This window comes from Patagioenas fasciata, chromosome 5 (assembly GCF_037038585.1).
Source record: "Patagioenas fasciata isolate bPatFas1 chromosome 5, bPatFas1.hap1, whole genome shotgun sequence".
In the NCBI taxonomy this organism is placed as follows: Eukaryota; Metazoa; Chordata; class Aves; order Columbiformes; family Columbidae; genus Patagioenas; species Patagioenas fasciata.
The window spans coordinates 51,943,892-51,971,462 of NC_092524.1; the positions used below are offsets into that span (position 1 = coordinate 51,943,892).

At 39.1% G+C, this 27,571-nt stretch overlaps 2 protein-coding genes across 3 annotated transcripts in view; one reads left to right on the forward strand and one right to left on the reverse strand.

Moving 5' to 3' along the window:
• Positions 1–17,009, reverse strand: part of GALC (galactosylceramidase) — a 39,960-nt gene extending 22,951 nt beyond the window's left edge. The window contains exons 1-7 of one of the 2 annotated variants that reach the window (XM_065838421.2): positions 16,756–17,007; positions 15,476–15,544; positions 13,517–13,580; positions 11,419–11,532; positions 9,892–10,031; positions 7,683–7,721; positions 2,983–3,110 (exon numbers count right to left, since the gene is read on the reverse strand). In XM_065838421.2, the coding sequence (XP_065694493.1) occupies positions 2,983–3,110; positions 7,683–7,721; positions 9,892–10,031; positions 11,419–11,532; positions 13,517–13,580; positions 15,476–15,544; positions 16,756–16,923 (722 nt within the window). In that variant the 5' untranslated portion in view covers positions 16,924–17,007. Of the gene's footprint in view, positions 1–2,982; positions 3,111–7,682; positions 7,722–9,891; positions 10,032–11,418; positions 11,533–13,516; positions 13,581–15,475; positions 15,545–16,755 lie in introns of both variants that reach the window. The other variant, XM_065838420.2, reaches the window with a different exon arrangement.
• A 3,598-nt stretch (positions 17,010–20,607) lies between these two features.
• GPR65 (G protein-coupled receptor 65) lies at positions 20,608–27,368 on the forward strand. The gene is made up of 3 exons (XM_065838422.2): positions 20,608–20,690; positions 22,728–22,814; positions 25,718–27,368. The coding sequence occupies exon 3, from the start codon at positions 25,839–25,841 to the stop codon at positions 26,874–26,876; it is 1,038 nt and encodes a 345-aa protein (XP_065694494.1). The 5' UTR covers positions 20,608–20,690; positions 22,728–22,814; positions 25,718–25,838; the 3' UTR covers positions 26,877–27,368.
• Positions 27,369–27,571: the final 203 nt, after the last annotated feature.

The following is a 27,571-nucleotide window of genomic DNA, read 5'->3' on the forward strand; positions in this document are numbered from 1 at the left end:
TGAAATCACTGGATGTCATACACCTTAACTTCAGCAAAGTCTCCCATCAACACTGATAGAGAAGTCCAACCAGGATCCAGATTGCTAAAGATGTCCCCATAGGCTGATATGAGGGCAAATACTGTTTAATAACTTTCATAAAGCTAAGGAAGTACACATTTTACTTCGCTTGCATGAACAGCTTTTGCTTTCCCTATTAAACTGTCTTTAGCTCAACCCACAAGTTTTCTCACTTTCACCCTTTGATTCTCTCCTCCATCCCACAGTGTGGCTGTGTGGGGCTGAGCTGTGTACCAGGCTTCACCCACAGCAATGGTTATACGTTGAAAAGGGGAGGCTGTTATCTAGAGAGAAATAACAGGCTGCAAAAAACAGGCTGACAGGAACCTCATCAGGTTCAAGAGATCCAAACACCAACTCCTGCACTTCCACTTGGGACCCCTTGCAACAGTACAGGTTGTGAACTGATGAAAAACTCAGGTATATGAACCGAAAAGGAAATTTAAAAAAAAAAAAAAAAGAAAAAACAGTATTAGTATGGTGAAACACATAGAATAAGTTGTCCAAAGGTGTTTTGAAGACACTAAAGTTGAACAAGCTTCAGCACCATAATCTAATTGCACCTGCTTGATGCAGGGGGGGGTTCAAGCAGATGACCTCCACAAGTCCTGTGCAAACTAAATCAGTCAATAATCCTATCTAATTTCAGATAACACCCTCAAAACTAAGACATAAAAAGGTTGTTCTACCAGTAAAATGTATTGTTTTAAATTGAGACAAGCATTACATCTTAAGATCACTTACATAAAGCCAAAATTAAGTTTCTACCTTGTGTTTTGAACTATGTAATACAAAAATCCTGTTTGAAATGACTGCAAAAGTAGCATTGTCCAAAATCATAAAATAAATTCAGAAGACAGCATTTTCTATAATTAATCTTTATTCTTTCATCAGCTTAGCGTAGTCTTAGACAAGTCAATTTATCTTTCTCTCTTACAACAAACGTTGTCTATCTGATGCAAAAAAGAAAGTAAAGGAAAAAAGAAAATGAAAGGAAACACAAAAAAGGGGAAGGGCCAGTTACTTTTTTTTGGATGGACGCCCAAGCAATCATTTCAATTATTTTCATAATTTCTAAATTAAAAAAAATGTAACTTTAATCCCAGGTCTCCATTCCAAAATAGAAGAAATAAGAAAAAGTCACAGAGAGAGTTATACTTGAGAAGAAGTTACAGAACAAAGTACAGGAAGGATTTCTGAGAAAATAATTTAAGGCTATTTAGGAAAACAGACTGACTAGCAAATTTTGCAAATTGCTACACATGGTTATCTAAAAGACATACAGATATAGTGTACTTTTAGCAACCTTCTGAATCTGAGCATTTGAAGGACAGACAGCTAAACAGTATTATCTTTTTCTAGGTCAGCAAGAACTCTGGTAGGTGGTGCCCTGAAGTCAGCACTGGCTGAGAAACATGGTGTTCTCATTTTGTACTAACCTTAATTTCTTAATAGATAACAACACTACTGCACAGGAAATATTCTCCTAACTCTTCATTTTTGTGATCAGCAGGGGTGATAAAGCTGGGGAAAAATCCGTATGACATTCAAGAAAAACCTCTGACAAAAAGAACTCTCATCTTGGAGAACAACTAAAACACGTTGATGCTCCCAAAGCCTACAAGCCAAAACAGGTACTGCTAGTCTTGATTCTATCCAAGCTCTTTAAGAAATAAGAACCATACACTATCAGGGTAATCATTCTGTAGGCTTCATTAGCATGGAAATCATAACTAAAACATTTGTTAATGCACTATAACTTGCTGATGTGCAAGTTTTGCCCAACCTATGAAAGTTATACATTTTTAAACCAAGTGAGTTACTCAATGCTGGCATGATAATTGGTATTTCTCAGGCAGCCACTTCCAGATAAGCAGTGTTTACAAGCTCAATACATATGAAAGCAGTTTCTTCGTAAAATCCCCAATGAACTGACTTTCTTTAACCTTTGAACCATGCATTAGTTTAAACAATTATGAGCATATCACACCCCCTTACATATAGATAAAGATAAATTGGACACTAGTGACACCAAGCATGTTCTTATCACAATAAGGTTAACAACAGTGGTAAACAAGTTAACAAATGTAACACAAGCGAACAATTTATAGACATATTGATCATTTCCACTGGCAAAATGCTGTAATTTTTTTTGAAAAGTATTTGTAGTTTCGAGAAATCAGAGATTACCAAGAAAGCAAGAGCAGTAGAGTAAGTATCAAACCAGTTGACAGAAGCAAGGTAGTAAGAAAGCATATTATGGAGCAAGAGCGCAAGCAAACAATCAAGTTACCATTTGCTAGACCTGCAACCGCAGGCATTCCTAAGTTGCTAAAATTGAGACGGTTTTATTATTTTTAAAAATACTTTGCATTGTTGTTTTCACTTCTGCTTTACTGTGTGTGCACTTCTAGTACTGTTACCAGACATAATCAACAAACTCACTCCTAGCTTTAACACATGATCAGAAAAATCTCAAAGGACATGTAACAGGGAATGCTGCAAGCACAGGAAGTCCCATGGTGATAAATTCCAGGGTGAAAGTTCAAGTTCACCTGAAATCAAAACTGATTGCAGACCGAGAATTCAGTCATAAGGGTTTTCTGACTTTGAAGATGCACACGCAGAGAGGTCTCCTGTCATTTGCTAGTGCTAAAATAAGAGGTCTAAAATACAGATCCTACCTGAACATTTGAAAGAAATGATGGAAGAGTGGTAAGGTTACCTTATACATGTACTAAACTGAAAGAAGAGAGGAAGACAGGAAAAAGTAACATGTCACCACTGTACAGGATGATGAAAAAACTCTGAATGGCTAGGAAGTATGAAATAAGATTATATGACTTCTCAAAATGGAGATGAAGACTTAGAGAAATGAAGAAATAAGCAATGTGTGAAACTCCTCCTTTCTTCCACACTTACCCGACTACCTCAACAGCATTGTTAAGATAGGGATCAACTACCATCTCCTTTGAAATGCTCCAATCTCCATCCGCAGCGATGATGCCAATGTTCCTTAGACCCAGTCTGTCCAAAGACTGCCGAAGTACCTTAGTAATAGATAACAGGACTTAAAGTACAGCCTTCATCAACCAAGCAACATGAAAATTAAAGACTGAAAACAATTTAAGAACTGTAGGAGGAGTCATTGGAAGCATCTGTCTTCAGACCAAGACAGGTAGGTTCTCACTTCTCAACGGAGAGCATAATGACAACTAAAACAAACTTAATGATAAGAATTTTTAACAGTGAAGGGTTATCTGTGACATTCAGCCATTGCACATAAATGGGCTTCTCATGACTTGGATTACTTTTGACACCTCATGTGCATATGTGTACCCCACTGAGACACTCTCCACATACTGACTCCATCCATTGCATACACATAAATCATTACATGAGTAATGGTTTTATCATAAAGTTGGTTAAGTTGATCTAAAAATTATGAATGCAGAAGTGGACATGCCTCCACAAGTGATAAGAAATGAAAGTTAACCTGATCCCCCAAAAAAGTATATTGAGATGAAAGGAATTTAAGCTTTAAAACAGAAAAGACCTTGTAACCATGCAGTTCTCTAGAAGAACAGAAATCTTTGCCAAACATCTGTCCTTTTCAAGTGAAGATAACTTAAGCATTCTTTTCACAGGCTATTTGACTGAACAAAAAACATCCTTGATGTTATAGTTGATATTTAGGTTCACCCACTACTTGGCTCTCGTATGTCTCAATTTTCAGGAATATAATGCATAAACCTGTAATTGCATATTTACAACAAAACAGAAAGCAGTCAGCTTTGAATTCAAACATGCCAGCAAATGAGAAGTCCTATTGTGTCTTTCCAGCTTTTCCTTACTATTTCATTGTCAAAGATGATAAACCTCTTACATCTGCCTGTGGAACTTTAGACAAAATATATCCCACTCTAACAGTTAAGAACGAACCAAGCTCATACAGGGCTGGCATTATACAAGTATGTGTTATCTGAATAGTCAAAAAAAAAGGCATTTTCAGCAGCTTCCACATACAGTTGCACCTGAAAAAGGACACCAGTCCACAGTCTAAAAATACTTTTTTCAATCTTTGATACAGAAGAAGGATGATGTACTATGTGCTGTGCGCATGCATAAGAATGATTTTTCCAACCATTTGAAGATCAGTATGCATGAATCCTTAAATAATTTCTTGTAATAGCCCTCCAGCAATGTGAAGGAGAATAAGAGGCATTTCTATTCTGATGTGTAGTCAAGTAAGGACACAAAGCGAAGTCTAAGTGTTGGTGACAATAAAATCCTAAATCTAAAGGACATAAAACTTAATAATAAGAAGAAAAGTAGCAATGAAGTTCTGTTCAGCTGCTTGAAGCCTTTGAAGCATAAAGTTTACCAGAAGAAAAATTCATAACAGTAGAAATACTAATTTACTGTAGCTAGGTCCTTGCAATATAAAGCTTTCTAGCTAGATAGATATTAGGAAAAACTGCCTAACCATAGAGACAGCTCAGAAGAACAAATAACTAGACAGGCTGAAGAACTTCCATGTTGAAAGATAAGTACCAAAGACACAGAATGAACGGTAGACAATCAAAATGCACTCAATAATAAAACACACAGAATGGTTCCCGCACATCTGGTATTTGTGTTTATGTACAGTTACTCCTTGAATTTTAGGGTTAGTTTAAGATTACAATATTAAAAAATATAATTGAAAGAACAGGATCTTCTTGAATAAGAATTTATAAGAAATAGAATAATATTTTTTTTCCAATCTTTTCCTACTTAATAAGAAACATAACTAGTGCTTTAGTGGATGAAGTAACTAAAATAACTTCTGACAAGTAAAATTTTGTAAGGTAACTAAGAGTTTGTCTATGTCATATATTTGTCAGACATTACAGAAAATGTCTGATGTGCAACCAGACACTTCAGTAAATAAACATTTTTCAAAGTGTCAAAGTGCAAATCTATCTAAAAATCAAAAAAAAAACCCCTATCATGCTGATTAGATGCCACACAACATTGAAGAGTGTAAGCAAATTAACAGTAAATGAGTGTTAAGTAAAAAGCCTTTCATGTACAACAGAGGGAAGGCTGACACTTTTCAGCAAATATTTGAGTGATTTAAGATCAAATTTTAAACTAAGCATTTAGCTCTAGAAGTCAAAAGCTTAGTTCCAATTCAACAGCACTTAGAACATTAACAAGTAGAATGCTGCCCCTACATTCAACAGTTTGATCTCCACATTCATCCTCCCCACATCAAGAAGCCAAGGCAAAGAGACAGAAAACCTTCAAGTGACAGGACATAGGACTGAGCAAATAGAACACTTCAATTTTTTTTACAAGACATAGAGAAAGCCAGAAAACCAGTTTCAAAGAAGAGTCAATCAGTGACATACTGAAATGAGTCTTATTTATAGCAAGATCTGCCTTCTCTCTCTGGCAATTCGTTTTACAAGGAGTTCAGTCTCATAGGCATTCCAAGCAACATAACATCTATTCAGTGAAGAAATAAAACTTGCAGCTCAAAAAAAACCACACAAAAACACAATTTATTGCTATTCATCTTATATTTTACTTGCATTGTTTTATTCCAGCCTGCAAACAAGTAATTTCAGTTCTGTTTAGCTTTGCTTCTATAACACACACACTGAAGAACTAGAAATTTCTACATGAAGTCTCCACACACACACATTTTCCCCCTCCTCCCCTACCAGCAAAAATTACCTATGATTAGGATTATCCTTTAGGATCCCACTAGTATCCTTAGTGATTTCTTCATTAGCCTATACCCAATTATTGAATCACTTTTCTTTTTGAAAAAGAAAAGCCTGAAACCCACACTGCCCAAGGCTAAATAGGATAGAAAACTTCTAGTTCCCGAGGGGTTTTTGTAATAAAGAGAACACCCTATGAGCTCATTTCCGAGCTTCAAAAAAAGTTCAGCTGAGATTTGTGATGAGCAAACATTGGCATGGGATATTTTAAAAGGATTCTAAGCACAAGGATTCTCTGAACAAGTTTATACGGGGATTTAAGTAGCTTCACTAGCAAAATCTGAAGCACCCACACATCCATCAGAGTTTTGTTACTTAACATGTCCAAAGAAACAAGACACCTTGACATAGCTGCCAAGGTATCCTGCTGTGTCACAATTCAGTGTATTTGTATTTTCTCTGGAAAGGATTTTGTAAGTCACTCAAAAAGTCTAGTGCCAAACTTGTGTCCAAAATGAACTAATGGCCTAACAGCCTACAAAAGTGAGTGTCTAGAAAACACCTTTAATGAAATTAGTTGTGAAGTATCCATAACAGAATTTGGTCTAAGATGTGATAAGACTTGAAAACTAAGTTACTGTGGCGGCAGTAGACTGGTACATCAGTTCACAATACATAGTTAATCAACATTTTTGTTAACAAGAAACCCATACAGTTGGATATAAGGTATTCCTCTTTCTTTGTACAAGGTATATGACCAGTACAGCACTTTCTGCACTCCCTCAGTCAAAGCACTGCACAGATCATAGGAAACAGCTGCAAGGGTATGCATCTAATTGTATATTCTAAGAAATATTTTTTTTTAAAGAAATGCTTTATATGACTGCATTCTCAGTTTTCAGGAGTAGACAGAATTTTTTTATGTGCCAGCCTCGTGAAAGATACTTTTTTGTTTTTATTGCAGTGTCAAGTTTAACTGTTGTATGCCATTCCTTGAATCATTCTACTAAAACTAATCACTGAACAAAATAGTAACAAAGGCTGCAAAGGACAAACTATGTGACTAACCTCATGCCATGTACACAAACTGTAAGAACTGAATTTTTTCTAATAACCACCAATTGACTAATTTTAAGCAGATGGGATCCAATCCCTGCCGAGTTCTAAAACACACAAAGAAACAGCAGTTTTCCTACACACTCAATTCTCCATTTAACTATTGTTTGCTCTTACAAAGAGCAATAGCTAATGCTGTTCTTGCTTAGCCTCAAAAGAGCAACAAGGACATGAACAGAGCAGAAGCTTATACTTAACATTGCACTTCAATATAACTAACAAACAGAAGTGAGTTTTCGAAGAAGGGCAGGGGGGCAGCAGAGGCATGCAGCAGTGAGAGACATTAGTGATCTCAAGATTGGTTATGTGAAACACTGTGTTCCTCCAACTCCTTTAGAACAGGAGGTACTGAATTTTGCAGTTAGAAACACAGAGCCTTTATTATGTCTTCCATAAAAAAAAAAAAAACCTGAAATAATTTAAGGGTATTATATCCACTGTAACTTCACTACAGAATTTCAAGTAATTCCAAATCTTGAAATTGTAACTATATCCAAGACAGTACCAAGATGATGAATTAGTACGATCTCAGTAGTATCAACTGGAGCTTCCATTAAAATGTTGAGGTCCTAAACATCTCCCATACACTGACATACTTAAAAATAACTTCAGACACAAAGAAAAGATCTAGAGATCTGATCCTTCTAGCATTCCACGCCTTCAACTGCAAGAAACAGAGTTCAGTAAGTGAAGTAACTCCAGGATTAAGGTTCCTGTTCTAGGCAGATTCAGATGAGCCAATTGTTTACACATGATAACAAACATTTCACTTTATAGAAATAAGATACATACCTTAATATACTTGCTATTAAATGCCCTTTCATTCCATATCTATAAAGGAAAAGTAAAAAGCCATTTAGAAAAATCTGGATATGTCAATGCGTAATGTAAGATTTTATTTCTGTATACGTAAGATTATGCAAACCATTAATAAACTCAGTGGTTTCAGCTTCCTAAAGGAAAGTGCTCTGTTTGGTTTTGTTATCAGCTTTTCAGGGGAAAATTCTGTATGAAAGTTCAAAAAAATATTGCTGGTTTATCTGTCTCTAAAGGTCTACTGATTGCTTTCTTGCTGAAAAGAACCCTAGAGCTGCTTCAGCTCCACAATGGTAGCAGTGTTATATATTATTTTATCAATGGGTCTACAGATTGTTAGACATCATTGTGAAACACACTGTGGCTTCAAGGTGCGGTCCTAATGTATGGGCCCTGTTGCCATACACTGATATAGGAAAGCTAGAATAAGTTACATTTCAAACAATTGCCTACAGTTTCAGGAGGCTATTTGATGACACAGTTCTTTCTAATTTACAGAGGACTACATCCATACTTGAACATGGGAGAGATCCAGTATAGTTTAAGCAAGCAGAGAAAACTCTCATTTCTGTTGTTCTGGATTATCCGCCTTTTACAAAAAGAATATTTAAGCTAAACGCAGCTCAAAATTCAAAAGCAGGAATGCTGGTCTTCCCTTCTACCAAATACCCTGGTCAACAAAATACACAGAAACCTTACTTTATTTTTCACTAACTGCATAATGAACACTCTGAGTCACACTCACCAGTAAAGGTGGAAGTATCCCCCTTATGTGTAGATTACCCAGCCATGTACAATCAGACAGTTTCTTTCACATGGGATATGTCCATTTGATTTTGACATTTCTAGATCTTTCCATAAGTGTTAACATGTCACTTCAGAAATGAGCAAATCAAAATGTTACTTACTGAAAGCCCCACTGCATCAAAGCAAATAATGAGATATAACACATGCTATAAAACAAAATAGCAGTAAAGGCTAACCACGTAGAATCAAAACAGCACTAAAATTGTTTTGACAGCTTCTGAGCCTTCACAGACCTCACAGCTTTCCTGCATTTCAGATTACACCCACAAAGAAATCAGACAATACACAATGTCACCACATGGTCTGTAGAGGCAGAAATTCCCTTTTTCTAAGAAGTACAGAATTCAGAAGGCCAGTCACTGTGAAGTAACCGACACGAGACATTACTCAAATACATAAAGCATAGAACTTACCTTCTACTCTAAGAACACAGTAAGGAGAAAAATTAACAGCAGCTGTTCTCCCTGTCCCCTCAGCTGAATTGCTAGAGCAACAGCATTACCCAAAGTGCAAGACTGACACAGCTGAAATAAGTCAGCAGCATCCAGGGGGATGTGTTCCAGAGGAGATATACTTCAGATATACAATCTCACATTACAGCAGAAAGATCAGACTTCCTTTGAGGGATGGCAGCCATAGTTTCAGACACTTTGCTCTGGACTGCTGAAATGATTTTGAGCTTTCCTGCAGTTAAAACTGTCTCACACCAAAACACTTAGAAGTCCAAAATAAGTGTTTCAGAAAGTATAGGACTGATTTCAGAGGAATCCTAGCCACTTGAAAAGTGGTTTTCCAGATTGTCTGCTTCTGTCTCATGTCCAAATTATAACATTTTTCTCAGACATTCATTCGTTACCATCCATATATTGCACTGTAACACAACACAGTAATCCTAATGTACTGTAACACATGCACCTCTACTACTATAAATAATGCAAATAAAAATGGAATAACCTGTAAAGTATTGTCCTTCTGCAAAACTGTAACCATATTTTGCACCAAGAAGTCATGCTAGCTGACTTTTCACAAACTGTCTTAATTCATGCTTTTTGTAGTCTGGTAACTGCTGAAACCTAAGCAGAACAAGCATGACAAGCCCAAGACCCAAAGAGATCTAAGAATTCTCAAATACTCAGTAACTTTGTTCTAGAATTGGGAAAGCAGGAGATTAGCCATTCTACACTTGTTCTGCTTTAAGGGCCACTATTGCAGAAAGACTGTGAACAAACATAACTTCTGCCTTTCATCATGCAATAGAAAAAACTGCAATTGCAAAATTATTTCTCTTCCCATCCCCTTCGTCCAGTAATCAACAGAGATACAAGACTGAGACTTCAGGAATGAAGATAAAGTATGCAAAAGATCTTGCTTTACTGACCCCAACATAATCAATGTCCAAATTGTGATACTGTTTAGCTCCTAATATCCAAGAAACAACATAGTAAGCAGTCACATCTGGGTAGTCATAGGGCCAGTTTTCACCCTTCCCTATCCATGCTGGAAATGTCCAAGGTAATCCTGGAAAGAGAGAAGAAAAATAAATGAGTAAGTGGTTGTTCTACATTACTCAGTGAGCTTCAATGGCAAGCTGCGATCTGTTCTACCCAAGGCAAAGGTGCAGGTATGTACTTCAAATTCCTACAGTTCCAGTGAATACAATTAAACATATATTAAAGCATACTGTCCAGTTAAATAAGTTAAATAGTGATGTAACATATTAATAGCTGCCTTTTTCTTAAGCTAGAAAACTTTAGTGACTAGAGAACAATTAACTACATATAATCTTTCCACTGTGCAGTATTAGCTCTAACGGGTTTAAAATTACAAAGACATTGGGTTAAGAATTGACAGAGTTATACACAAATACTGAACATGAATCTCCTCAATATTAATTTCAGAAGAAGTGATGATCTGATCACAACAGATGAAGAAAGATTAGGATCATGAAAAAACATTTCCAAGAATCAGCTATGTACTGGCTCCTGTAGTAAACAAGAACAACAAATTAACCTAATCAGATGTTGCTAAGTTTTCAGCTGACTTTCTATAAGACATCATAGGCTAATTCAAAGGCAAACCTTCCTTCCTATGTTGAGAGTTCGATCTGAGGGAAGAGGCAAGTTATTAATTACTCATAGATGGTAAGCTTACTGCTTGTCACAGTGCCTGTGTAGCAGAACCTGACTGGCAAATCCTGCATGAAGTCAGGCCCTGTGGCTTGATATAGTCAAGCCTGATCCCTGGAAGAGGGGGGAATCACATACTTTTTAATTGATAGATGATTTCCCTCATTTCATGTGACACACTTTACAAAGTGTTTCAGTTAAAATCTAGGGTTCCATATTTGTACTGTCACAGCAAATGCACAACTCTCCATCAAAACAGGGAAACAGTAAAGTAGTCTTACAACTCAGCTACATACCTAAGACAAACAAATCAAAATACAAGAACCACTACAGTGGGGAGAGGGTGAAGGGCTTGTAATAAGAACATGTAATTCAATTTAGTGCATAAAAGATATAGAGATTTATACTTCCTGTAAGTTTACCTTATCTCTCTCAATTTTTTTACCCTATTATTCAGAAATTCAGGTCTCATGATAAATCATTTATGCTCATTGTTGTGATATGTCTAAGGATTAATGTTACTTGATGCAAGGAAATAATTAGAGTAATTTCTTATCTTACACTGCTTGTTACATACATTCCTGCTGTACTACTTTAAGTAAAACACATTACATTTCAGTGAAGCATCAAGGCAAGCTTACCAAATACTAGATACTCTACCTGGTCTACTGCACCATCAAAACACCTGCCCATTAAAATTAATTTGTCAATTAAGGGTCAGATATGTAATTTAGTTAGGGGGGGAAAGCATTTAAATGCTAAAGCTTGAAGCAATTTACCAATCAGTTTAATTTTGGGGTTCCTCTTTTTAGCTTCTTTCATCAGCCACCATTCATAGCCCCGGAAGTAGTTCTCATCATTTTCATAGTGCATATGGGATGGTTCAGTACCATCTAGGAAAGAAAGAGACCGGTAGCTCACAATTATCTTCTGTGTCATAAACTGTTACACATTATAAAGCTTTCTGTATTGCTCACTGCCACAGTATGTAAACACATACCTCCAACACAGTTCACACATTCTTTGGCATCTATTTTGAAGCAAAATTAATAGTGGGAAAGAACATGCAAGACTTGCCACCCATTATTCTTAGCATATTAACTCTGTCAGCATAAATTTAGCATTTTTAATTTTTAAGGGATTTTTGCTTTGGTTTGATGTCAGAACAGGATTAACTATTGAGCATTTTCTATCCCTAGTTGGAATATTAAATCTATATTCATTATTACTTTGGTCCCAGCAACCACTAGGAAAGTTACAGCATTAAGATTGGAAGGGAGGAAGAATGGAAAACACACACTTGTAGAAGCAGGTTATAGCCAAACCGAAAAGCAAACAAAATGAAGTTATAGTTTGTTTCTTCTGTGCAAGGCAAGACCAGAGAGGGAAAGGAAACGCCATGAAGTTTTTCAGTGGCAGGAAAGAAGGTGCTTTATTTTTATAGTAAAAGATCTAGCTTATGATTTCTACCGTGTTCTGTGACTGTAGGAAGAGTTTTTGGAATTGAGGGCTGTGCACTGAACTATGTCAGGCAAAGGTAAACAAACAGGAAAGGTGCAAAACCATCAGTGTTGCATGGGAAATCATTACATACAAAAGTCAATTAATAACTTATGCATGCAACTGCAACAACTACTTATCCAAAACTATACACCTAATTGTTCCACAGATCTCTCTGATTATACTTTTTTTTAAGGAAGAGTCCTGAAACAGCACATTTCATTAGAGAAAATAGAATTCATTTTTTTACCTTACTAACACCAAAGTATTTGTCAGCTCTATTCGTCAGAGACATAAAACAACAATCAGATGCCAAACTAAAACTCCAGATCACACTTTGGAGGTCAGAATAAGAGCTGCAGTTCAGTGTATTAACACATATACACCTTATTGTTATTCTTCTAAAATCTGGAAATGCATCACACAAGTATACAACATTCTCCTTAGCCAGTAGCAAGAGTGTTTGAAGAGATGGCCTGTGCACACATGAAGACAACTCCATTCTTCTCTAACCAACAACTAATGACCAAATACTGAGCTCTTAAAAAAAGCATACTATTAAGAAAAATTAATGTGGTGAAAAGTAAAGTAAACCAAACAAATGAAAAAAAAATCTAATTATACAAACACAGACATTTAAAAAATATATATATAAAATGTCACCAAGGCACATGCTATGCTTCCTACTTATTAACCAAGGCTTCTTTATGTCTATTCTTGACATGGTCGAGATTTACTTCTGGGGCCAGAGGGAAAAAAAATAAAAAAAAACCATACAAACTGCAGTCCAGTTTCTGCTTCTCAGCTTCCAATCACAAGCAGTTACTAAACAGTTTCTACTATATGTAAACAGAGCAGGTTAGAAAAATTACACCAAGACACTTTGATTTGTAATTGTGGCCAGACAAAAAAAAAACAGCACCCACTGTCAGACAACACTATTCCAGTAAAATGCAGCAGCTCATTAAACCAAAGAAGCACACCTGCTTCTGACCAGCTGTCTTCACACTTTCATGCTTTTAAGACGTAAGGTACCTAGTTCTACAAAAGTCTTACGGAGTTCGTATTGCAAAACTTGTGTTTGAGAAATGCTCTGCAATTCAGAAAGCTACTAGAGCTTCCTTAATCTTTGGGGGAAAAATAAGAACTCATTCGCTCTAGAACGCAACCTATTAACCATATTAGTGAGAACTGTCTTCAGAACGTTAGTGTAAATTTCTCTTCTGCAAATTAGCAGACATTGCTTATGTTCTTCTGCAACTTCGGTATAACTACAGAATGCATCTCCACGCTTCAGCTGAAGTGGCATGTGCAGAACAGGTTACTTACAGCATCACTCCAATGAGAAGTTAAACCCTGCTCACACAAAATCCATACCTGTTGACTGTCCATCACCTCCAATCTCTACTTTGAGGATATGTAAAGAAGCGCCAAAATTTGGCTAGAAAAAAAGAGCAACAGACAAACAGAATCCTGCTGTTAACAATAAGAATGCAATGTATAAATGTGCAATTTTGAGGATGCTAAATATCCAATATTTTTTTAACATCACTTATAGATACAATTATACAAAATTCTGCTGCAAAAGAAAATCAAGCAAGCACTCATCTTCAAGCAGTTTCACTGATTCTTGCACCATTAAAGGCATTCCTCCCCAAATGCACAGATTTTAAATTGGTTATGCTCAAGAAAATACTGAAGCACTCTTCAAGTAGAACATAGGCTATTTGAGGAACACAACAGTATTTTTAACGTTGTTTAAAGTCAAGTTTGTCGTCTTTTTAAATCAAATTACTAAAGCTAATATATCAGTAAATAATTTATTCTTTGGTGTAAAGGGTTACACAGCTTATGTGAAAGAACATCCACACAGGTCAGAAATAATCTGCTAACTACAGGCAGAAAGGCAAGAGAGAAAAAAAACCCCAACACACTACAGTGGAAAACAAATGGCCACCTAGTCCACTATTGTGTTCCTCTGGCATCTGACTGGTGGAGCAGAATATAAAATTCAAGCTCATACAGGTGATCCTACTCCTAGTGTGTTCTTCCAGCCACTAGTGGCTTAAATATTGCACAAGCCAGAAGTTGCAACTAATCATTAATTGTTAATTTTCATAACAACTAATGAGCTGGCCTCCTCCATAGAATTAACGAAGTATACTTTTGGCCTCCAAAAAAAAGTTTTAAGATGTGAGACTGCAGTTTGTTAAAAAAAAAAAAATATGCTGCATAGACAATAGTTTTCTTGGCTTATAAGTTTTGGATCTTTTAATTTGTTTATAAATAAGAAACAAATATTCCCAAATTAGCATTTCTCCTGACATGTCTGATTTAACTTCTAGCACATTTGCTCTCCCAGCCTCATCATGAAAGCTGACTGACATTAAAAGACAAGGAGAATGAAGCAAGGTACACCCCTCCCAGGTATCACAGGTTTTGGTGAAAGAACCTGTCAAAAACTCTGAAAAATCACAATCTCTCAGCTATTATTTTCTTTAACCATGTGGCCACTAATTCTTTCAGAAAACTCATGTTTGTATACACAATTTTGGTCTCCAAAAACTACAGGTTTTGATCCCCCACTCTCATATTATGCCTTACTCTACCCTTTAAAACCAATTCTTAAAACTACACAGCAAACTATTCCCCTCCAGCCATCTGGATTACACTACTTGAAAGTGACATGACATTCTCTTCCAGCAGAGCAATTCACAGTGCCATAAGCAAACAAGTTATTACTATCCAGTGCAATAAACTCACCATATATTTAGTTGGTTAACTCCACAGGTTACATTTGCTAACTAAAGCAGCTCACAAAACATTAACATTCGCACACCTTCTAGAGTAATTGCACTTCTACTTGAGACTAGCTTGGAATACATATCTTATTCAAATGATGCAGTCTGCACACTTATTGTCACATTATGTGAATCTATCTGTACTTCATTAAAAAAAAAAAAAAAAGAAAATGGCTTCCTGCAATCACTATTAACAGCTAAACCGCTCATTTTAGCCACAAAATCAACTTAATCCTCATTAAACCCACACGGATGACCAAAATATCTTGAAAATATATATTTGAAAATATATTGTGAAAAAATAAAAGGAATTTTAATAATAATTTGAAGAAACAGGCTCTTGAACAGCATGCTATTTGTGAAAAACAACATCTAAAACTTAAGGTTCCAGTAAAAATCCACATGAAATAGATGCTTTACGTGATGGGATTTTGTCTAATTTCAAGTAGAACTGAATAAACTACAGGAATAACAACACTACACAAGAAATTCAGCATGAAACTAGGCATTATTGTAGCAGTGAAACTGACTTTACCTTGAACAGATAATCTAAAATCTGGGAGCGGTAAGGTTCTTGGTAGTTCACCAGCAGTCTCGATGTGGCCTAAAATTGAAAGAAAACATGAAAATAGGAACACTTCACTTTTAAACTTGTAAGTATGTACCAGCTTGCCAGTTTAGGGCTTTCACACAACTAATAAACCTACAAAAATAATTATAACACCAGGAACTCAGGTTAAGCCCCTACAAAAACTGTTTTTTCTAGCCCTTCAGTCGTGCATTTCTGGTTTTGTAGACTGCAATTACCTTGTACTGCAGTTACCTGCAATTTACTGCAAAGAAGGTCCAGTGAATAGAGAAAGAAAGATATGCCACGAATTTACTGCAAACAAAACACAGCTCCTTCCCAGCACCATTTCTCTCCTAGACTCAAGTCTCCCTGTTTGGGCTCACCATACACCAAAGGCAATGGGAGCTCACAGGACACACAGGCAGGAGGAAATGAAAAGTAACTCAGTAGGTTCAAGAGTGTGCACAAACATGCTGGATCTCACAGCGCTGCTCGCTGGAGCACAACAGAACATACAACTGGCTGTCGCCTCTCCCAGCTTTTTAAAACCCGCAGATACAAGTTGCCAGGAAGACCTTCTAGATTAAAAAAGCCACTCTAGCTTAGCTCTGCTGCAGCAGCACAAAGGACGGAGCTGGCCCTCGGTACCCCGAGCAGCCTGTGGAGAACTAGCCGCTGCCCGGCTGAGTAGAGCACGGGCACAGAGAGGGGTCGGCCCCAGCTCCGCTCGCAGCCAGGACCACCGCCCTGGCCGCGGGAACTCCGTGGGACTCCTCAGAGTCCAGCCCCCGGAGACCCGCCACGGTGCTCCGCAGAGTCCATCACCACCGCCCTCTGCGCTCGCCTCAGAGTGCACCCCCCCCAACCCCAGCCCTCAAGGTCCCCTCCGAGACCGTCCGTCCCCTCCCACCCAGGGCTCCCCTTCGAGTCCATCCCCCCCAACCCTCGGGACTCCCCTCAGAGTCCAACCCCCCCGCTCTCAGAGCTCCTCTCGGACATCCCCCAGCCCTCAGGACTCCCCTCAAACACCATCTTCCGCTCCACTCCCCCCTCACCAGCCCTCAGGTCTCCCCTCAGACCGCCCCCACGCCAGCACAGGCCCCGCCGATGCCTCAAGGGCCTGTACTCAAGCCAAACACTCCCACTGACAGAACCCCACACCCAAGTGCCCGTTACAACCGCCGCCTCGAGTAGGGGGTTAGCACCCCAGCACTGGAGCAGCCCTCACAGCCGCCGCCGCTTACCCCGCCGCCGCTGATAGCCCCGATCCCGTCGAACTGCCTGCCCAGCCCGCCAGCATCGTCCAGCACATAGGTGCCCGTCAAGAGCGCAGCGGCACCGATCCCGGGAGTGCCCGGGCCCCAGCTGCAGCCAAGCAGGAACCAGCCCCACAGCAGAACCGCGCACCCCATCACAACCGCTCCCCTCCGCTCCGCGCCGCCGGCAGCTTCCCAGCCGCACTGCCCCGCCCCGTCCCTACGGCAACACGGCACTGCCCGGCTCCGCGTGTCACATGACCGGGCAATCACCTGGGGGGTGGGGCGTGACCGCCCTTTTGTTAAAGGAAAGGGAAGCCCCCCCACCCCTCGCCTACCCCCCGCCTATTTCCCCGCCTCTGGGTTGAAGTTGGTGGTCGCCATCTTAAGAAAGGGCGAATCAAATTCCGGCTGGTGGGAGGCGAGCTGCTATGTTGGAATTGGGCTCTGAATGGAGAGTGAAGCCCCTAAGGAGCCATCTCGGGTGTGGGAAAGCGGACAGGGGGCGACGCGACGCGGGGTGCGGCCGGGGCGGCACGGCGGGACAGGGTTTCTCTGCGAACACAGAAGGAAAGTGCGATTAGCGCCGCAGGAGCAGCCGGGTTGTGAGAGCTGCACCCAACTGGCCGTTTTTTGGGGATCTCTGTCACGGCACGGCAGCTGTCCTGGGAGAGAAATCCTGGTTCCTCCTGAACGTCGCATTTCCCGGCCCTCCCCAGCTCCCAGTAGCCCTGACTGCTTTTGTCCCGCCCTCAGGCTGCCACCAAATCCCTCGTGAAGTAGGAAAAAAAAAAATCAGTACTTGAGAAAACTCCCTCGCGTTGTGAGAGACCGTTGCGTCTCGCACAGGAGCAGCGCCGCTGGGACACCCGGCCCCGCAGTGGCACCCGGCAGCGCCTCGCCGGACACCGCGGCGGCCGCAATGGGATCCGCAGCTGCGTCAGCCTGACCCCAGGGCGGGATCCTGGAGGTGGGGTTCGACTGGCCCCACCGGCGCGGCTGACCGAGCCTTCCTGTTGACAGCCGGCCCGGGCACGCTGCCGGGCAGCCACAGCACAGCGCGGCCGGGTGAGGCGGTGCCGTGGCGCACGCCCGGGGCTGCCCTGGGGACAGGCGCGGTGTTCGCTCGGGCTCCGGGTCAGGAGGGCACTGGGCTCGGAGAGAGGGTGATCAGGAGTCTGGCGATCAACTGGATTATCCTATAAAGGTGTTAAAGCGGAACTGTCTGCCTGCTGACCTCAGTGTGCTCCACAGCCCGTGCTCCGTGTGCTTACGGGAGGAACGAGGCCCCAGGAGGTGCCGTGGCAGGTGTCACACGGACAGTGCGAGAGGCCTGTGGAAAAGCCCCGGGGTTGCACTTTTCCGGCATTAAAGAATGCTTTTAATCAAGCCACTACCTCTTTTGCCCATGTCATTGAGGTATATAATATCTCAAAGATGACATGACCAGACTGACGTTTCCTGTTTATTTCTTTTTTAATAGCAATACCAAGCACTCGCAAAACATTTTACACTTTACAGCAACATTAACTAAGGAACCTGCTCACACCCAAATGAGCTATACGGTGTCATTACTACATGCAGGACAGAGTGACTTCCTCAAGGCTACAGTGAGTCAGTGGCAGAGGTAGAATTAATATTATAATTTGCATTTGTTCCAGCAAACTGTACAGCTTTGCACACCTGGAAGGTTTGCAAAATCATCATGAATGATTAACTGGATAATTTCTTAAATTGATGTGTCAACTTATTACAGGTAAAAGGCTTCAGTCATGAAATTCAGTCTCTGAATCACTCAAAGGAGTCTAAAAGTGTCAACTTTCAATACTCATATTTCCATCCTATGATGTGCTTAGGGCCTCTTTTTCAGTTGGTATAGATAAGCATTCTTAGAATCCATTTTGGTAAAAAGGATATTTTTGTGGGACTCTGAGGACTTTTATTCTGCATTAGAAATCTCAGCCTTGCTTTTTATCTGTTTTCCTAACAGCTTTGTCCATGACCCAAGGACATGTGATCCAGACCTTTTGTAAACCCAAATATAACCAATAAAATTATTGAGAACTTAAAGAAAGTATTCATTGCTTCTTTTGTAGGTGAGATAATTTTCCACTGTTAATGCTTTTCTATTTCCATTTTTCTTTCTAGATAGTTCTTGAATCTCAGTCAGCCCAAAAACCACCTATTGTTCTGCAATGACTGGTTTATGATGCTGTGTATGTCCACATATACATATGAAAAAAAAAAAAAAAAAAGTGCGGCTTGCATCAGAAATTTAATTGTTCCAAACTGACTTAGCCAAGAGTTGCTCTTTACATATACCTTTACTTCCAGAATATATAAAATGCATCATCTGCCTTCTTCCTTCCTTTGATCCTTCAGTCCCACTATCAATTGTTACAGTGGAGAACTGTAGAAATGTATCAATTATGTTCCTCTATTTCTAATAATTATAAGAACTGCTTTTTCTTCAGTGAAGTATAGGAACCCTCAACAGAACAGCAGACAGTGTTCTTAGTAGGTGCCACGTTAGAAAAATGCAGGTGAAAAGTGATAAAACAGATCTTCATCTAATGACTTTTCTCTCAATGAAAATAATTATTTGACTGAGTTATTAATTTTTATAATTAATTTTATAAATTAATCTAACCTGTCTTCCACACAAGTTCCCTTTCACCAGACTGGAGAGGGCTATGACACTATTTCAGGAATAACCACAAGTACAAAATTATTTGATAATTTAGGCTTTAACAAGCATATTGGTAGAAAAACTGTGGATGAAAAAGTCGTGCTCTGGCTGGAAAAAAAAAAGAAGGAACCAAATCTCTGCATCCAGTAGTTATAGAGCTGCATGGTATTGCTCTCAAGGAAGTCAGCATGTCCTATTTTAGAGCTTTTAAATTTGCTCATCTGTTTCATTTCTCCTTAGCATCTGAATCATCAAACAGGCTAGTTTTTGTGTTACCCAATAGATGTACTTTTAAAGTGAAATTGTACCCAGTTTCTTAGAAGCAGAATTTAATCATTTCAAATGGGATTTAAGAAAAAAAAAAATCTGAGTGTACAATAAATTATTCTGATCACAGAGGGAAAAGAGAAACTATGCTCACGGAACGATTTTCCACCTGTCTAATAGAATATAATTACCTGTTACAATAATGACTCCTGTGAAAGCCTCATCCAACCTCAGATTAGGTTTATATAAAAATATATAAATATGCAGCTTGTTGCAGTGTGTAACATTCTGTTATCCTCTGTTAACTAGAACTGTTTACAGACTTCCTCTCATCAGTAGGCAAACAGACAAGAACAGTAATACAAATTCTGAAAATAATTACTTATTTTTGCACAAATTCATGAAGTTCTTATGATATATTTTTATGGGGTTTTCTTAGGTGGATTCTTATTTGATTCTATGATAAATTTGTTGGCAAAGGCAAGCGCCAAGTCCTTCAGTCAAAAAAAGTCCCTATGTTTTGAACAAGTAAACAAAACTAAATACATATACAGTCCACAGTATTTTATTTCTGTGGAGTGGTTTCTGTGCAGAATGTATTGTGTCCTAGATAAGAGGTTTGTAATATACTGCACTGATACAATTAGGGAATATTTTCAATAAAAAATTTATAAACTTAATAAAAGTATTCCTAGATTTACCAAGGTTAGTGCAATCCTCTGTGCATTCTTCTGTATAACTACATTGGCTTTGTTCCCATGGGTAAGTTTAGATTAACAAGGTATAGGAAAAAAAAAAAAGGGAAAAAAAATTAAGAGACACGTGAGCTGTTTCCTCATTGCTGTATCCAAGAGCAGCTTCCTGTTACTTTATCTGATGAAGCCGTTTCTCTTCTCAGAAGCAGACACCGTCACACTACAGATGGCATCACAGTGAAACTGCCACGCGGGGACACATGGCTGTGGAGGTAAGTGCTCGAAATCCAAGAAGTCAGAGACACACGTTATGTTCTGGTACAGATTTCAGCCTGGCTCTCCCTTAACGTGATACTGACATTGTGCAACAAAAAGAAGGGACACAAAAGGGGCTGGAAAAGATGGTTTTGGGAGAAGGAGTGTTTCACCCCCAGCACAAGTGAAACATGAAGAAAAACGGCAAATGAGATCAAATTATTTAATTAGGAAGAACATGCCAGCTTGATTTATTGTTGTAATGCTATTGTCATGGGCAAAATATCTGTTGCTTAGGAGAGGGAGGAAGGAAAGGATGGAGAAAAGGACTATTTGGGTTTTCAAGATTCTGAGCTGTCCTCTCTCCGCTGCAAAAAGTGCCTCAGGTTTCGCAGGGCGTTCCAGTAGCTCTTCTATTATTGTTCTTTAATAATTTATGACACTAACAAGCTATGCAGTACTAATTACATGACTGTACACAATGCTTAAAACTAGCAGAAAAATAAGCTGTGCTAAAAGTAGCTTCTTAGAATACCAAGGATGTATGTGAAAACATTTTGTAAAGCATCTTTCTGTCTGCATATAGGAAAACATGATGCACATAAAGATGTAGCAAAATAAACTCACCTGTGTGACCTACATCCTAAAAACCACAGTGTTGTTTTTTTTTTCCTAATTGCTCATGTTAACAGAATTTTTATGCTCTATAAAACTGTCCATAAAGTATATTTCAGAGTTAAAAAGACTGAGCTTTTAGACCTGTTCGAATCTTTACAGGATTTCATAGAGACCTGTGAGTGAAATTTAGTGTTGCATGAGGAAAAAGCTGTTCATTTTAAGCAAAAATGTCCATGTTACTGACAGATATATTTGAACTCTCCTAAACTGTGAAGTTTTTCAAAATTAAGTTTAGAGATCTGCTTGTTAGGAAAAAAAGATCCAGCTGTGGAAGGTTCTTGTACTTGAGGAAATCCGCTTGGCACTCTGACTTACTTTGAGAACGCAAAACGATCTGCTTTATTGAAATTTCTTTGAGAGAAAAAAGAAATCAAGAAAGCCATCTGTCCTTCCATCATATGGCTGATATACAGTAGCACCAGTACAGCAGCTACTGCACAGATCTAGCTCACACATTGTTTTCTTCCCCTAAAACCTGTCTAAAAACCCAAGTACTTTGGAAAAACTTACCACATTGAAATGAATATTGCGTATAGTAACTTGCTCTTCTCTGAACTTGAATTTGAAATAAAGGATGAAAAGTAAGAGTTGCAGTTGTTTCCAAAACTCAACTGGTGTTTACTAGCTAATGGAAGAGCGTTTTTATAAATTAGTGACTAAACTTTTCTGTTAATAACACAAATCCTTACAGTCTTCTTCATCATTTCCTGATTTCCTATATTATAGCAGAATTCATTCATCTGAAAAATAAAAAAAGACTCTTCCATTCTTCCCCTCGGAAGTTGTTTATGGAACAGAGTATGGCATATCATTTTGTATTTGTACTTATGGAAGTATAATTTTACACTTAATTTGTTACTTTCAAAATGTCCTAAGTGGAGAGGCCTGATAAAGTTCTCTTTGAATCTGAAATGGATACTGCAGGAATGCATCAATACAAATACAATATGTAGTGAGTATTTTTTTCCAGTTACATTCACGAGCTTCCTTTACAGGCGTGTTTGCATACATTACTTGAAGTGTAACTTTTGCTAGTCTGTTTATCTAAATGTTATGTCTGACTGCTAGTTGTATCTTATTTTTTCAGAGTTTTTGTACAACAGGTTTTCTGTGGCAAAATGACAGAGGGACAGGCACAGTGATAATCATTGAATAATGTGACTAAAAGAAAAAATTACTGTTGAGAATATTTTTTATTAGAAACACATCTGATACCAAAACAAGTCTATAAAATAAGTCACAAGTCTGCAGAATTAATCACAGTGAGTTTGAACCATGAAAGTCAGACCATTAGGCTATATCGTTAAACAGAAAATCCTTGGTAGTTTTTTAGAAAAAACAATCAGTGGGAAAAATTATCAAACATTCTGTTTTAGGATAGCTGTAATCCAATACCACCTCCCTGGGCAAAACCAACAGGTACACTGAGAGAAAACCTGGGAACCTTTCAATCATGCATTCAGGTAAGACAAATTATGTTGCATTATGTAGTCCTAATTATCGGGAAAAAACCTAAGCAAAGAAGTGTGACTTGGACCACTTCCCATGAAACAGGGCTCAAGGTAACTGTAATGAAATGTCTCATAATCAGAGAAAAACAGTACTTTCTGCTTTTATGTTTCCGTGCACGAATCTGCAGTGTGCATTGTGGTATAATTCATTTGCTGGCTCTTTGACACACTTCAGTGTAGGTCATCAATACGTACCAGAATGACACACTTCTTGTTGTTACTCTCATTGAAAGCATGTCCTTGTATAAAGTAGCATCAATGTGTCATCAAAGTTGGGATATGGATTACCTGGGGAATTTTAGACAGACACCAAGGCTTTGTGCATAGAGACTGCTTATGATACTGGTTAAAAATGAAATAAAAATAAAAGGGAGGTGCAGTGAACTGTGAACATGCAGGACAGAAAAGATTGCTGAGGAGGCAAATTTCATGTGGTCTCATCTCTCTCTTTGAATCCCATCTTCTGTGGGGTGGCGGATGGCAGAAGACCTTAAGGTGGGTGGCAGAAGACCAAAGTAAGGTCTTGCCCCGAAGAAGATGCATGTCATTCAGATGAGTGTTTTACCTTATGATCAGTACGATCAACAAAGCAGAACTTCTAGAAACAATGAGCTAAAAAGGGAAAGCTGAAGAAAAAGAAGGTGGGTGGTACGAAGAAGTTGTTGTGTTGATCTGTGAGCAGATATGAAAGAGCTGATAAATGTAACTGTGAGAGGAGCTGTTGTGTGTAATATGGAGACAAGTCAGGAGCTTGGAAGGATGAGTGTAATATAACAAGTCAACTAACAATGGAGAAAGAGTTTGTGGGGGAGGAAGAAGGAATTCCAGTTTCTCAGTCACACGACTCATAAATGCTGCTGCACACACTTGCCACATTACACACATGCTTTTGAAAGGGCACGTTTCCCTATTAGACATCAAGAGACCTGTCACAGGAAAGGAGATGCTAAATTGTGATTAGAATAAGAGGTAGGTATTCTATCTTTTATTAATCTGGTCAGTCTGTGCATGCTTGCTCTGCTTTTGGTGAGAAGTGGGTCAGCAAAAGCCTGGGCTCTAATTTCTAGAGCTAGATTTTTAATTTGTGATGCTTATCTATCTGGTAGGCTTATGATGCCCTATTTAGCTTGTGGTTTTATTAACCTACTCTGAAAAGCAGTTTGCCTTAAATACAGACATTGCATTTTTTAAATTAGTTATCATGCTCGGTGGACTAAATTGGAAAGTCCTCAAGAATTTTCTTTGTCTTTCAAGCCTGTGAATGAATTTAGCTCCAACTGTGAAAAGTTAGCCAACTTGATCAAATAAAGCAGTGGCTGGTAAAATGAGATATGTGCTTTGTTACTATTTCTGTCATTGCTCCTTTTTTTTTTTCTTCTGAATGTGCATGAAAGTGGGTTTTGTTTGTTTTGGGTTTGTGGGGTTTTTGTTGTTTTGTTTTTATGGAAAAAAAAAAATCCCTAAAACAACTTCTCAACAAGGGCAATAAATTTACTAGGGTTCCTCTGACAAACCCACAAACCTGCACATCAAACCCATAAAAGGCAGTATGAATTTACCTACCACATAGGAAAATTCCTGCACCCAGATTGTCTTCAGTTTGAGCTGTTTCCTATGTGGGACCAGTTGTAGATGGTGCTATCTTGCAACCTACTCGTTCGACAACATCTTTATCCCCTCTGCTAGCAGTCTAGGCCCAAACCGCAGATGGCTTATCACAGCCAGTCTCTGAAGCAGTTGGTATATTTGGCAGTAAAACTGGACCACAACAAATATTCTCCATTCTCGTATTTCCTGGACTTATCAGTCAGATCTTCAGGGAACAGAATTACTCAATGTCATTACTGAGTGTGCTATAATCAGTGAGTACCAGCTGTCTCATAGCTATGCTTGTATTCCCTTTCTTACTTAAAGGTCAGCTCTTTTAAGTGCTTCTGAGACTCACACACACAACTCCTCCAGTCTTGCTGCATTAGTCAGGGCTGCCATTTTACTGGTATTTTGATGTTGAAGGTGCTGACACCCACAACCCTGGTAGTGCCTAAGGTAAACTTAATTGCTAATGGGTTTATAAACTCATGCATGGCAACTGCAATTCCTAAAGGAAATAAATGTAAATGAAAAATTGTAATCCAAGAGTCTCTACCTCACATGAGTCTAAGTGAGATCCTGGCAGATTCTCCTGTGCATGCAGGAGCCCAATTGCCTGCCAGGTGTCACATGAAGGTTCCTGGGACATGCAGTAAGCTTTGCTGGTATAACACAGTTGGTGGCAAGTTCTTGGGCAGTCACATACAAAAGAGGGGAGGTGAAGTGGGGAAGTGTGAGGATGCAACAAGACAGGAGAGTGATTCTTGATAGGGAGACACACCAGCCACACATTCTCCTCCTCTGAGAAGATCCCAACCTCTAGTGGTACCTGAATCCCTGTGTTTCTATCCTTTTCTCTCCATCGACTTAGAGGGGAGGAGGGTACTGGTGATGACAAATATGCCATATTCATATGGCCAAAACCCTATTCTGCTCACCAGAATAATAGAAAGTGCACCTCTTTTATTTGTGGTAACCTTTCTGATCTCCTTCAGCTTTCCCAAAAGAAAGACCTTGGATTGCAGGACCCTCCCCCTCTGGAAGTGTCTTAGCTATTTATGCTGATTCTGCTGTAGAACCTTGTGTCTGACTGACCTTGACCACCTTAGACATTAGAGTTCTAGGCATATGTCGCTCCAGGAGTGTTTAAAACCTTTGATCTCCTACAAACACAGTTTCTTTCTGCTAAAAAAGATACCCAGCAAGAAGCCCATAAAACAAACAAAAATGTTGCTATAGCTGACATTTTTCCTTTTTGGTAACAGAAGGCTGGAATTCTACCCACCAAGTCCTGAAGAACTAACAGATGACAACCCATCAGACTACAGAGACTTTTTTACTGCATCCAGGCCAGAACTGGCTCAAAGATACTACCGGGGCTGGACAATGAACACCACTGCTAAGTGCCACGATGATCACACCCTGGATAAATATTTGTTTCCATTTGTGTACAGCATTGTGATGATGATCAGTATTCCCACCAACTGCATATCCCTCTATGCATCTTGCATTCAGGTGAGGAAAAAGAATGAGTTAGCAGTCTACCTCTTCAGCCTATCCCTGGCTGATCTTTTGTACTCACTGATCCTACCTCTGTGGATTGATTATGCCTGGAATGGAGATAACTGGAGGCTCTCTGCTTTACTTTGTCAGATTTCTTCCTTCATTCTGTATATGAATTTCTACACCAGTACTGCATTCCTTGCGTGCATCTCTGTTGATAGGTACCTGGCATTAGTTCACCCCTTGAAGCTCCAGCACTTGCGGACAAGAAGAATTTCTTTGCTTGTCAGCATAATTGTTTGGCTTCTGGAAAGTATCTTGAATTCAGTCATATTAGTGAACAAAGAAGTATTCAATGATCCATGCAATTTCACTAATCATACGTTATGCTATGATAAATACCCCCTGGAATGGTGGCAGGCACAGATAAATTTATTCCGGATATGCTCAGGGTACCTGGTCCCTTTGATAATCATTGTGTTTTGCTACCATAAAATTTACCAAGTAGTAAGGTATAATCAAGCCACAGTAGATGAAGAAAAGAAAAAAGTGAGGAAGCTTATTCTGAATATCACAGTTACTTTCCTTGTTTGCTTCACCCCTTATCATGTTATATTGCTTATTCGCAGCATCAAAGAACCTTACACCACTGACCCAGAGCTTTTACAGTTGATGTATAAGGTTTACAGAATTGCACAGGCCTTAACAAGTTTGAATTGCATTGCTGATCCCATTCTTTACTGCTTTGTGAGTGAGACTGCACAAACAGACATACTGAATTTGCTCAGGTGTTGCTTGTGCCTACGAAAGCGTGAGGGAGACCAAGAGAAAGACCATGCTATGTACAGTTCTGCTACAAAGAGCAGTGCACTGATCACCTACAGAACTTCCTGTGAAATGGAGACTATCAGAAATACCTGAGAGAGCATGTTCAAAGCAAAACTGGATAACCTAAAGAGGAAAGAAAGAAAAATTCTTCCAGTGTGTACCTACAAAATACCCCAGAAGTCACATATACTAATCTAAGTGAAACCGGTAGCTGGAGCTAATAAGAACATATTGCAGGGTCAATAAAATTGATGGACCATCAAAGTGTATCTTTAAATCAGGCGTGGTACATTAATCAGTGTCAAGAAACAAATGTACAGTCAAAAAAATTACCATGACATGCTGAAAAAATTACTGAGGTTCCCCCTCAGAACTGCCTCGTGTCACAGCTTGCTGGACACGCATGTACCCACCTGCAGGAAGGCTGAAGTCCTCTTAACCTGGTCATTTGTTTTCCAGTTTTAACAGAAGCCTAAAACTTTGCTGGGAATGAGCCTTATGTGTGATTTGTTTTGTTTCGTTTTGTTTTTTAATCAGTACTGTGAAAGAAATCAATAAAGTACGCACACACGGAGATCATTCAAATGATTGACAAAGGAGTGAACAGAGGGTGGTACATATTCTCTCTAATATCATGGTGTAATTTATGCTGCTGTGATGGTTGCTTTGTTTCAGTAATGACTCAAATTTTCCTTCAGCAGACCCCTGACATTAGCCAGTTCTTAAAATTGTTTACTTCATGTAGACAGGTACTTACTTATTCTTAAGATTTCAGCTTTTGTTTTCTT

Coding starts and splice junctions, on each gene's coding strand:
- GPR65 (XM_065838422.2), top strand. CDS start 25,839: ATGAACACCACTGCTAAGTGCCACGATGATCACACCCTGGATAAATAT.